Below are 11,818 nucleotides of genomic sequence, written 5' to 3'. Positions count from 1 at the left end.
GACACAAACATATACAGTGCACAGTAAGAGGCTCAACCTTATCCACTCTTAACCATTTGAGCAATAACCCAGAATAGTGTGTGGATGTCAGTGCTGTGCCAATCAGTCTTGTGCGTTGACTCAAGCTGATAACGCTCCCTCTCCCAGCGCTGAGAAAACATGGACGGTGTTGTTTGAAGTTCTGCAGCCGCACACACCCTCAGGCCTCCTGAGAAGTGAAAGCTCATCTGACTTTGTCTCCTTCTTCTGCCTGCTCTCTGTATCACACGAAGCCTCTCTGCGTGTTTTTAGAGGAGCCTTGTTTTTTTCACATATGTGACATTTTTTTCCCTCTTCCTCATCCCAACCCCTCCTCCTTATGTTCCGTGGAGCTTTAATTACATGTGAGTCAGCTTGGCTACCTCAGTGATTCACTTCATCACAGCTCTTTCTCATGCAGACCGCAGCTCTGATAAGTGTCGGCAACACATTACTGCACAGTCGCTTAACTTAAAACACACATAAATGCACGCACACAGACACACACGCACACACACACACACACACACACACTGGAGGATCATTTGTGTTCTTGAGTGCCCAGAATTTTAATGATGTAGCTGTCAATCAAAATAAATGCCTCTGACTGCACTATACTGACACACTGGATTTCCTCGGGGGGAAGCTTCTTCGTTTTTATCTTCTAAGTAATCACAGTGCAGAATCCTTTTTAGATGTATGGAGAAAATCATTTGTCAGCTAAATGCGATTGAAAAGACATCGGCTCCGCTTCTCATTGTTCATCATTTCACAGCGTAGATCAGTGTGCTAACATCGGCTAAGATGCGGTTTTAACCTTTTTTTTTTTTTTCTCAGAGTTGCACTTGAAAGTCCGATCAAGGCTGCAGACAGCGAGGATGAATAGTGAATGGATGAATGCAAGGCTTCAAAAGATTTAGGCCTTACGCTCATCGCTCATCATTTAATGTTTTTTAGTTTGTTAGCGTTTCCTGACATGGCTGGAGTTCAGGTTTTTTTTCTCTACCTTTTCTAAGCTTAAGTCATAATGCTGCACGAATTGATATTTTCCCCCCAAAGCGTGGGCTTTGAGTCCTCAGTTATGCAGTTCTCCACATCATAAAACAGAGCCCCTAATGTGACATTTCTGTGGAGATGATTTTAATTTCAGAAATGAGAGTCAGCAGGTGGGTCGATGCATCTCCCTGCTTTTGCCAGCACCTCGACGTCGGGTTTTTTTTTTTTTATGACTTTGCTTCGAAAGAAAAGAAAAAAATGGCAAAAGAGTCAAAGCCCCGGGTCTTCACTACACATCTGTTCACTCCAGCGTTGTGTGTTTGAGAGTATGCAGGCGATATAGGCTCACTCTTGGAGCTTAGTGTTTGATGCCTGACTCCTGTTCTGCAAGCCAACCAGAGCTGCTGCTCTTGAACTGCACTGGGCTTTAATTAGGTTTTGGTCAAAGTGAAAACAAAAAAGTTTCGACCACTTTGAGATGAGAAATATGGTTTATCATCGGTTCCTGTTGACAGAAGCTGCTGCAGCCCGTTGGGCTTAATTAAAGCTTGTGCTGAATGTGTTCAGGTTTGCATTGAGCTGCAATCCAATGTTAAACCTCCAAGTCAAATTGTGCTTAGAATTAATTTGGTCTCCCACTTTTCCGCTGCACCTCCTCATCCCTCTGCGTCTCCTGTTGTCCCCGACTCATTCCTCTATTCACCATCCCTCTTGTCTTCTGTCTCTTCTGTTCCTCATTCTTCCTCAGTAAAGGCAATGAATTACATAAGACAGGACATATAGATCCTCTGAATCCCACTAATGAGGGCCGTGACCCTCAGGCTGCTCCACTCCAGGGGTTAATGGGAGTAATTTCTCTTTGATTAATCATACTAACAGTAATTGGCTATTGATAGCTTGCTCAGTGGCTTTCGGCAGATCCCCTTCTTTCCCCACTTTCTTCAGATTTCTTCTAAGATAAGCCATCTAAAGTCTGCTGTCCTTTTGATTTGCTACTGGCAAAGGCATCACGCTGTTGTGCTTGCGGCAAATGAAAAGTGAATGTGAAGTGAGTGAACCTCATGAAGGGAGAGTATCGTCTCCTGTCCCGAGCTTCAAATAGATTTCCCTGCAGGGTTCACAGACTGTTAAACACCTGATGTGAGCATTTGTCTTTGCCGCTTTGATCAGAGTTTTCTCTTGTCTGCTTGTGTCTGAGGAAGCCACAAAAACACGTTGATCACAGAACTTTAACCACACTGAAGTGTTTACAGGTTACAGACCTCAGCAGAGAGGTCTGGCTCGTTTCCTCGGGGCCTTAACGTGTATCTTGTACTTGGTCTATCAAAGTCGAAGTGAGTCATTTTCATCAATGCACCATGTGGCCAATGTTTCTGTCACCTCCAACAGTCCAGTGACTGCTTTGAGATATGAGCTCCTATTTATTTTCCCGCCTGTTGTGACTCTCATGGCGCACGTTATGTTTTCTTTTTTTTCTTTTAATTAATCTTCTGGCCTTTGATGGCTGGATGACGCTGTGGTAATGGAGACATAAATTTCTACTGAAGGCTCGGGGCCTTTTAATGGTGGGGGTGGGGGTGGGGGTGGGGGTGGGGGTGGGGTTGGTGGGGGACTGTTTAAAAGCAGAGATCGATAAAGATGCTGAGCATTCATTTTAACAAGAAAACCAATGGTGATAAGCACGGGTAGAGGAGGGCATAATGAATATACTAAGCCTAGTCTGGCCTTATTTCCTGTGATAAGTCCTATGAAAAACCTTTAGAAATACATTTACATCCTACACTTACAGTGTGCAGTAATTAATATAGTAACAGTCATAATAATAGTGGTAACTAATATTTTGGTTAATGTATTTTGCAGATTAGATACATAGAGTAATATTTATCATTTATTTATTTATCATTTACAGATGTTGTAAATGGTCAGAATCAAAATAATGATTCCATTACTTCAATTATTGATTTCATTGTTGTTAAATCTGCTCATTAAGTTCTCGATCAATGGATTGATCATTTGGTTGATAACACAGGCGTTGAAACCATGGGTGCTTCTGGCCCCCCGAGCACCCATGGAGAATGCCGAGCACCCACGTGCAGGAGAGTGCAGTCAGGAGCAAATTTACATTGATTCGATAACAAACTCCAGGTCGGTGCTAAGTTGGATCAGCTATAGAGACTAAACTGCTGTGGTTGTTTTGCTGTCAGGCCCCAGCCCCTAACTGTAAACACCAATCAGAGAGCAACCCTCCGATTGATGCAATCTAGCACTTACCACACTCCACCTGACCAAGCACACACTGCCATAGCCTTATCCTTGTGTTTTTATGTTGTGTATGGTCAAACTTTTTTCATCTCCAGTCCCTCTGAGTGTGTATATGTGTCGGTGCTGAAACTACGGTGCTGAAACTGGGGAATTTGTCTTTTTCAAATCCGTATATCTACAAGTCATGTTGGCTCTGTGGCTTTTTGCAGAGGGTCTATATTGGGAGTGGGGGTGGGACATTCAACTGTTTAGATCACCCACTAAACATAAATCGGCAGATATGGTTGATAAAATGTCAGAAACCTGTGAAAAATTCCTGTCACAGCTTCACAAAGCACACTGATGTCTTTAAGTTGCTTTTTTTGTTTGACTAAAAATCCAAACCTGAAATTATTTATTTCATTATGAGAAAACCAGCAAATATTCACATTTAAGAAAATGGAACTTGTGGCATTTTTGCTCAAAAATCAAAAAGATCAAAAGAAAGAATACATTTTCTGAATAGTTGCGGTTGGAGATAATTCTCTATCCATCAACTAATAATTAACTAATCTTTTCAGCTTGACTAACAATAAAGGTGCTGGAATTAGTTTTGGTGATAGTGATGTGGACAGACAATAACAATGTCATGAGCTTTGTTGTGATAACACAGTGTAAGAGCAACAGGACTTCACAGATGAACAGGAACACATTTCTACACTGTGTGGGATACATTAAGGCTACAAGTTGCACTTACAGCCATCAGCTTAAATATAAGACCTGGAGAACAGACAAAAATCTACAATAAGAAGGTAAGAGCTGGAGAATGTGACAGTTCTTGAGAGTGAGAAGTGGCATTATGAGAAAACAGCAGATTGGGATACTGTAATGTGAATAATGCAGTGTATATAAACTGCTCTATAAATAATAAATGTCCTGGCAATAAATTTTTACCAGCTGTAAGAAGTGGAGAGGTTTGCAGGAGGGATGTCCTGAAAAGTTATTGCTTAGAGATTGTCGGATGGAATCGAGTAATGACGAGTCATTACTTCACAACTTCTCTCACATATGGCAGCTAATGGGGTCAGCGCTTAATGGCGGGGCTGTCAAGATCTCAACCTGTTAACTTTCATTGCACTGCCAGTGCTGATGAGTAGAACCTGTCCTTTAAGTTCATGCACAAACATCCAGTCGGTGGATTCAGCTGAGTAAATCGCTCCTGACTGGATGACGATGGAAGCAAGGTCTGCACATACTCTAAAGGAGATGTTGAAATTGTTAAACTGACAGCTGCAACTTCCCAAAGTGCAAGAGGATGCAGTTTTATTTGGAGGGAGGAGAACTGTCATCATCTCCTGGATGTCAAATCCAGTTGCTTGGATAAGATTTTTCTTCTTCAACTTTACTTCTTCCTACCACACCATTTTTTTTTCATGTTCTGACAACATAGAGCAATCATAAACACACAACTGTATAGGCTGTACAGGTATTGTTCACATCCCAGTCTCAGTCTCAGTGTTGCCAGTGTGAGTTCTTGTCCCGAGACTTGCACTAGTATGTTTTTGTGGTGGACGACAAACTGATCTGACTTGGATTTGACACTTTCCTAACAGCTTCAGAGGTCATGCCAGGTGTCTCTGCTCATTATAAGTTTGTAGGTTTATTTTCAAACCTTTGTTTACCTCATGAAAATATTATAATTTTTAATTTTTCTTAAACCTAATCTGTCATCAAGAGTGATCCAAAACACCAAATATCCAACCCTTACATTCAACTATATATGTATGTATGTATGTATTTGTAGCAAGCATACACTCACCCACCTGTCACTCAAAGCGGCCATACCCTCAATTATGCAGAACTTCAAGCTTTAATAAAATTTAAACAGGTGAATTATATAAAAAATTCACCCCTGTGCAGTTGAACAGGAGAAAATTTGCTCTAGAGACCAAAACAGATTTTTGTATCAGGCTGTAAACATGTTTATTTCCTCTGTAAAGTTGGACATTTTAACATGGGGGTCTATGGGGACTGACTTGCTTTTGGAGCCAGTCACAAATGGTCATTCGAGGAACTGCAGATTTCAGCACTTACTGCCGGCTTCATTTTTCAGCTGCTTGTCATAAACGTCTGGAGCCGTGTGTCTGTGGCTACACCACATTGTTCTGCATTTAAATCCAGCGACTCTTCAGGATGAGCCTGTGTCAACAAATGATTTGCCACTCCATCACATTAAATTTAGCTTAGCAAAAGCATAGAACTGGATTCTACAGTGTTTGCAGAGCTTTATCTGTAACTGTATAATTTGGCTGTACTGCAAAGGGCTGAACTCAGCAGATGGACTGATGCTGGCTCTTGGCACCTTCTCACCGCCTGTGTGTGTGTGTGTGTGAGCAGCTGAACACGCCTCATTTACGAGTGTAGAGAAGAACAGAGCTTTCTCTTCAGAGCGACTCCTCTCCCTCATCTTCAACCCTAAATGCACTTGGCAGTGTGAAGAACATGGCACGCACTCGGTTGAACAAAATCAAAAAGGTTCACGGTTTAATCCAAGGAAAGTGATTCTGCCAGGGCAGGAAAATCAACCTCAATGCCTTCCCTTAGTCTGAGCTCGATCATGCTCCATAAATGCTTATCATACTCTTCCTTTTATTGAATTTTGATGATTCCCTGATGAAGAGATTGATATCGGTGATGATATGTTTTTAAGATAATACTTCTTCTGTAATCTGTTCTCATGGATATTTGTCTTGCATCAGAATCTCCAGGCGTACAGCGACACAGAATGCTTATTTAAAAAGACAGAAAACAGCCGGTCTGTCAGTGAGTGTTTGTATTCTCAGTGCCGTGCTGAAATGTCAGGCATGATGCACCCTGTTAATAAGCTGTAAATTATGTAAATGCAGCGTTAGGTTTATCAAAGGGAACCAAAACTGGCCTGGCCTTCGTCATTAAAAATCTAACATATACTGGTAGTATTACAGTTGTAAAACATAAAAATGTGCTATTTTGATTAATGTACAGCCTCCTCATCAGTGATGTCTGAAAATATGGATACATCCGCTGTGATGTCATGTCACCCAGATTTGTTTTCACTTCACTGTTAATCAGAAAAAAATCCTGACATTGCATTCTTTACATCTTCACATTCACTGTGATTCTGTGCTGTTCAAACAACAACAAAAAAAAAGTTCCAGGTGGGATCAGTAATTGCACTGAAGCCCTGTGCCAGTCCCACGCTGAATTCAGTGCAAGTAAACACTGAACCGTTTCATCAACATCAGATCAGTGGCGTCTCAGATGTCATACATTAGAGTTGGAGTCTTGTGTATCTTGTTGTTATGGAAACTGCTCTCACATTAGATCGATGAGTCGAGATTTCAGTGACCATGCAAATCTCCATCATCACTTCCATCACTCTGTCAGGGCTTTACCCATCAGGTCTTAACAGTGTGTGACATTTCAAGCTTTTCCGGAGTCCGCCTGAAAGGACTCTGGGCTTGAGGTGTGTTATTGCGACTGAACTACTGAAGGTTTCCTCCCTGTGCATGGGGTTCAATATATATCTGTAGGTCAGACAACACTGGGTGTCCTACTAACGATCTTTTCTGTGGGAGTCACTTTAAGTGCAGGGGCGTCATTCTTCTCTGCTGCCCATATTTTCTCATAAAGGTCACACCATGCCTGAATGTGAATATAGTCTGTGCAAGTCGGAGGGATGTGGAAAGAGGAAATAAAATGGCTTTTTCTTATCTGCCACTGGAGTGCTCAGTGAATGAATCTATCCCCCGGCTCGCCTCTCTTTTCCCTGGCAAATGAAGCTCCGGTAGTCTCTTGATGTCTCCCAGCGATGGCGTCATTAGGAGGCAGCAAGGTTGGACGAAGGTCAGGTAAACACAGCACGGCCACCGACCTGTCTCCCATGGAGAGAAGTGACACGGGAGCTGGCTGTAACTTTTAGTGGCAGGTGCTGCAGGATTGCTCCAGGTGGATCTGACTGTTTAGGACAGGTTAGCTTTTCATTCTTTCTGTGTTCCCCAGATGGAGATGTAGAGGAGAAATGACCAGAGCTCTGCTGCCTGTAGGACATGTTGTCTGCCTCTGAAACAGCAAACAAAACATCTGTTTTATGTTGTTACACATGAGAGGTGGTAGGAATTAGACACACAAAGGCTTTGTAACAGACTGCTGCAGCTCATTTGCATCAGAACACCTTCACTCGAATACTGAGTCTTTTGGTGTAAGACATTATGTGACATAAGTTTGTGATGCTTCCATGACTGATGAGTAACAAAGACAGGAAGGTGTCTGGATTTACAGTGGTTGACTATCAATTAGATTCCATCATAATGTAGCTGAAGAATTTTATGAGGTATGTTTTTAGGACCTGTGGGCATTAGTGGAGTCAGTAATGCAAGACTTCTCAGTAATATGGCCAAATAATTTATAGTTTAGCTGTTGTTGATAACCTCAGCCCTGATACAGTACCACATCCTTCTATAATGATCAGTATATTTAGTAGTAGTACACCATTACAGAGAAATGAGTAATACAGTTAGAGCATTTAAAGGTCCCATATTTTATATTTATCCAGTGTTTTATTTGAAGTGTTGATATCCATCAGAAGATATATTTGTGGTTTTAAGAACCAAAAACCACCTCAATGTAGTTTTACATTTCCTCTCTCAGGCTTCTCTCTGGAGCTCTCGTAACAACAGGGTTGATATGAGTGATCAAATAAAAAATAGCAGATTTCAGGTAAACACCCAGAGAAACCAAATCCTGCAAGGTTGGATGGTGAGTCCAGGTAGGATGTGCTGGGGGCATGGCTAAGAGCCATGACTGTTTTGCTGTGACATCACAAAGTTACTTAAGTCCACACAGGCTGTGTGCATTTCTCTGTGGGCTGAGACTTTGATACTTTCACAGTATTAATATAGAACCTAGACCTGCTTTATAATAATAAAAAAACATGGACATCTACCTTTATACAATATGAGACCTTTAAATGATAGTAAATAGATGAATGAGTAAATGGATAAGAGTAATGAATGCATTAAAAGTAGAAATACTACAGTAGCACTAACAGTAGCAGGAGAGGTGACTGTAGTTTTTTTTATTTCCAGCCAAAACTAAACACTCAGTCCTATCTGGTGTGTTTCTCACCACTTGATCTAATGTTTTTTATACAAAATGAAAATTTCTTCTTCTCTTAATCTACATGTCACTGAAACATAGTTTTTCTCTGTTATTATGTAAGGTTTTTTTTTTTTGTTTTTTGTTTTACTTTGTCTTGTAAATATTTAAATTTACTTCTCCTTTGACTAGTCGCCCGGAAAACAGAGGTTAGCCTATAATATTGACCCCCAGCTTTTAATTAGCTTCAACAATTAATCTTTATGGAGGCTGATTAACATCTGAGGTGTGATTGGTGTGAGTGTTCATTAGCTCACTCTGAGGTGGAGAGATAACAAATGGTATTGAGGGTAAGTGTGATTTCTGCACTTATTTACATACTTATCTACCTCTCTGGGATTTGGGATTTGCAAACATATATTTACAGAGGAATTGATGGCATAAAATCACATATACACACTATTCTCCCTGTCTGCTGCTGTATCAGAACTTTTACACCCCTGAAAAAATGTATTACTAACTGTTAAGAACCATAAAATGACTCCATATCCACTATTAGATGCACCCAGGTTCTGTAATTTGTCTGCTGCAGGTTCAGTCACCTTGGCCTGTCATTTTTCATCATTTTCTCTGAAGCAACATTGAAAGATTTGACTTGATGTCACAGATTAGATTCACAGGCTCTGTTCAGAGTATGGAAGAGACTGTATGTGTGTAGGTATCTGATCCAGACCAAAAAATACAAGGTCACAGGGGGGAAAAAATACATTTTCGTAACAGGATTGCTTAGCTATGGCATCATGCCCCAGACTGTCCTTAAAACTGGTAGCAGGCCATTAGAGTGATTGAAATGTGAGTTTTAGGGGCAGCTGCTCCCATGCTTTTAGCATCTTAATACAGAGACAATGATATCACCTTTTGTGTGAAGTATTTTTTTCAAATAGAGGATGTGATAAATAACCAGGAACATCATCTTGGAGTCAAGTTCCTCTGAATTTTCATACAAGAAAACTTGGTCTTTGCCCTCAGTGAGACCTTCAAACCTTTAGAAGTTGTGTGTGTGTGTGTGTGTGTGTGTGTGTGTGCCGTCTTTTAGACTGAATTTTGTAAATGTTCAAACTGAGCAACAAATCAATCACATTCAGGCCATAACTCCAGCACATTCAATTTAATCAAAGCACCAACTCTGTGCTACACTCTGATTAAAGTGAATGCATTATAGTGACGTTTGTGAGAGCCACTGGGCCGTCATGGTTAAGAATTACTACAACATGCATGATGATTTATGCGCTTGAGCTTTTGTCTCTACATCATTTATTGTAAGCTGTGGGCAGCAAAATCTCAATGAGTGACTGTGATGGAGTTTTTATTTGTGTTGTTTTATTGAAGCGTGCACACTGATCCTGAAACTGAGGGAGAGTCTTGCTGTCTTGTACACATGAGTTAGTACTTGTTTGGGTCCTGCCAGGCGTGCTGCAGCAGTGCACACAGTTTATTTATGTGAAAGGAAAACTGCCCCTTTTTTTTTGAAAACCTCCTCATCTCATCTCATTTTATCTCATCTCTCTGCTCCTGCAGTTCGACATGCAGAGGATCACCCTGGAGGAGCTGAAACACATCCTGTTCTACGCCTTCCGCGACCACCTCACCATGAAGGACATCGAGAACATCATCATCAACGAGGAAGAGAGCCTGAAGGAAAACTCTGGGAACTGTCAGACAGAGTTTGAGGGAGGTGAGCGGAAGTGCCTGAGCTAACTTCACATACAGGCACCTATACAAGTGTGTGTGTGTGTGTGTGTGTGTGTGTGTGTGTGTGTGTGTGTGTGTGTGTGTGTGTTCGTGTTGTGGACATACATGCTGTGGCATATGTGTGTGTGTGTGTGTGTGTAGTGAGAGAGAAAATAATCCATCCTGTCAGGAAGAATTTGAGCTTCCTCATCAGGATCTAGAGCCAGCAGAGTCGCAGCACGCCTGCTGATTTATTGATACAGAGCGTTTGCGGGGACGATCGTCAGCTGGTCACCTGTTCTGAAGTGGTGCAGATGAAATATACATGACCTCGCTCTGCAAAACTAGCCATCCAAGATTTATGGATATCAGAGCAGCAGAGGGTATTCTAGGTCCTTTTTACTCTCTCAACATGAAAACAGGAAATGCTGTAGTTTCTTTCAAATAAATTCTTCTTCAAATAATTTTAGTTTTCACACTGTACACCTGGTTTGGCTTCAGACTCAGTGAGTCAGCCTTTTGAGTCTTTTCTGCTTTTGGTCTTCAAAGAAAGAAATTTTTGATCAGATAACCTAAAAAACAACTGAACATTTAAATCTAATCAGAGAAGGAAGCCTACAGGCAGCCTGGTGTCACAGTGCTCAGTATGCAGTCCATATATCACCGTGTATTACCAACATATGTGCAGGGCACTGTGTAAACAAGCACCTTTTGGGCTATAACCAAGCAGATGCTTGTTGCTGCTAAACAACAGCCCTAAGATATGTTCAGATAAACAGTGTCACTTTGATTACCCCACGAACAAGTCTATCCACATCCTGCTGCTCATCCTCTGTCTGGTTTCTTTCATTGTTTGCCACTGAGCCTCGACTGGAAAGCTTTGCTGTCTCTGCAAAGTCAAAGCACATTTACAAATTATTAAGGAGACGACACGAGGAGCAAATGTTTCGTTATTCCCTTTCTTTTTTTTCCACATCACTTCACTTTACAATAATCAGCATTCACCAGTGGGTGAACCCACAAACATAACAGTACACTGAGTATTTTCATATTACCCATCCCTTCACGTCCACTGCCGTGCAGCCAGGTAAACAAAAACAAAACACTCTGTGTGGGTGTGTGTATGTACATATATATATATATATATATATAACACACATATATACACACTGTATATATAAGTAAACAACATTGTAAATTAAAATTTTAACTTAAAATTTAAAGTATTAATCTTTAACCTTTGGCCCACTGCCAGCCCTCTTATGGTGAGCTGACTAACGCTGCGTTGAGACAGATGTCTAGGTAGAAATATCATACTGAAAAAATATGAATGTAAAGTTGTTTGATGTGAGATTACTCATTGTGTGTGCCTTGACTGATGCCATTTGTGCTCGGAAAAAAGACTTTCCCACTTGTGTCCACTTTGTCACTGACACCATTTAGATGAATGTGGCATGTGGGAAATGCTGAGTCATAACGTTACCATTTCCTACGTGTCCTGAAGGCAGCATGGTCAAGCAGGGTCCCGACCTGCTTTGTTATGCAGTGAGAGTGAGACTGTCCCCATCAGAAGTGTTTGCAGCATAAATAATGTGTGAAATTCCACAGCCCTGAATGTCCCTTTTGACCACACACGGCCTGCCTGTGTGTATTTACTGGGCCGACACTGGTGTCAGTGAGGATTGGACACAGATTG

The 11,818-nt window shown here is 41.3% G+C and overlaps 1 protein-coding gene across 3 annotated transcripts in view; it reads left to right on the top strand.

Moving 5' to 3' along the window:
• caln1 (calneuron 1) overlaps nt 1–11,818 on the top strand; it is a 70,608-nt gene that overhangs the window by 50,457 nt on the left and 8,333 nt on the right. For all 3 annotated transcript variants that reach the window (XM_071496858.1, XM_071496857.1, XM_071496856.1), the window contains exon 5: nt 9,970–10,126. In XM_071496858.1, the coding sequence (XP_071352959.1) occupies nt 9,970–10,126 (157 nt within the window). The remainder of the gene's footprint in view (nt 1–9,969; nt 10,127–11,818) is intronic.

This window comes from Trachinotus anak, unplaced genomic scaffold, assembly GCF_046630095.1.
Source record: "Trachinotus anak isolate AG129_WGS33_773 ecotype Australia unplaced genomic scaffold, CSIRO_AGI_Tana_v1 ptg000014l, whole genome shotgun sequence".
Lineage (NCBI taxonomy): Eukaryota > Metazoa > Chordata > Actinopteri > Carangiformes > Carangidae > Trachinotus > Trachinotus anak.
Note: the sequence above shows the minus strand (reverse complement) of the source record. Positions and strands in the feature narration are given on the sequence as shown.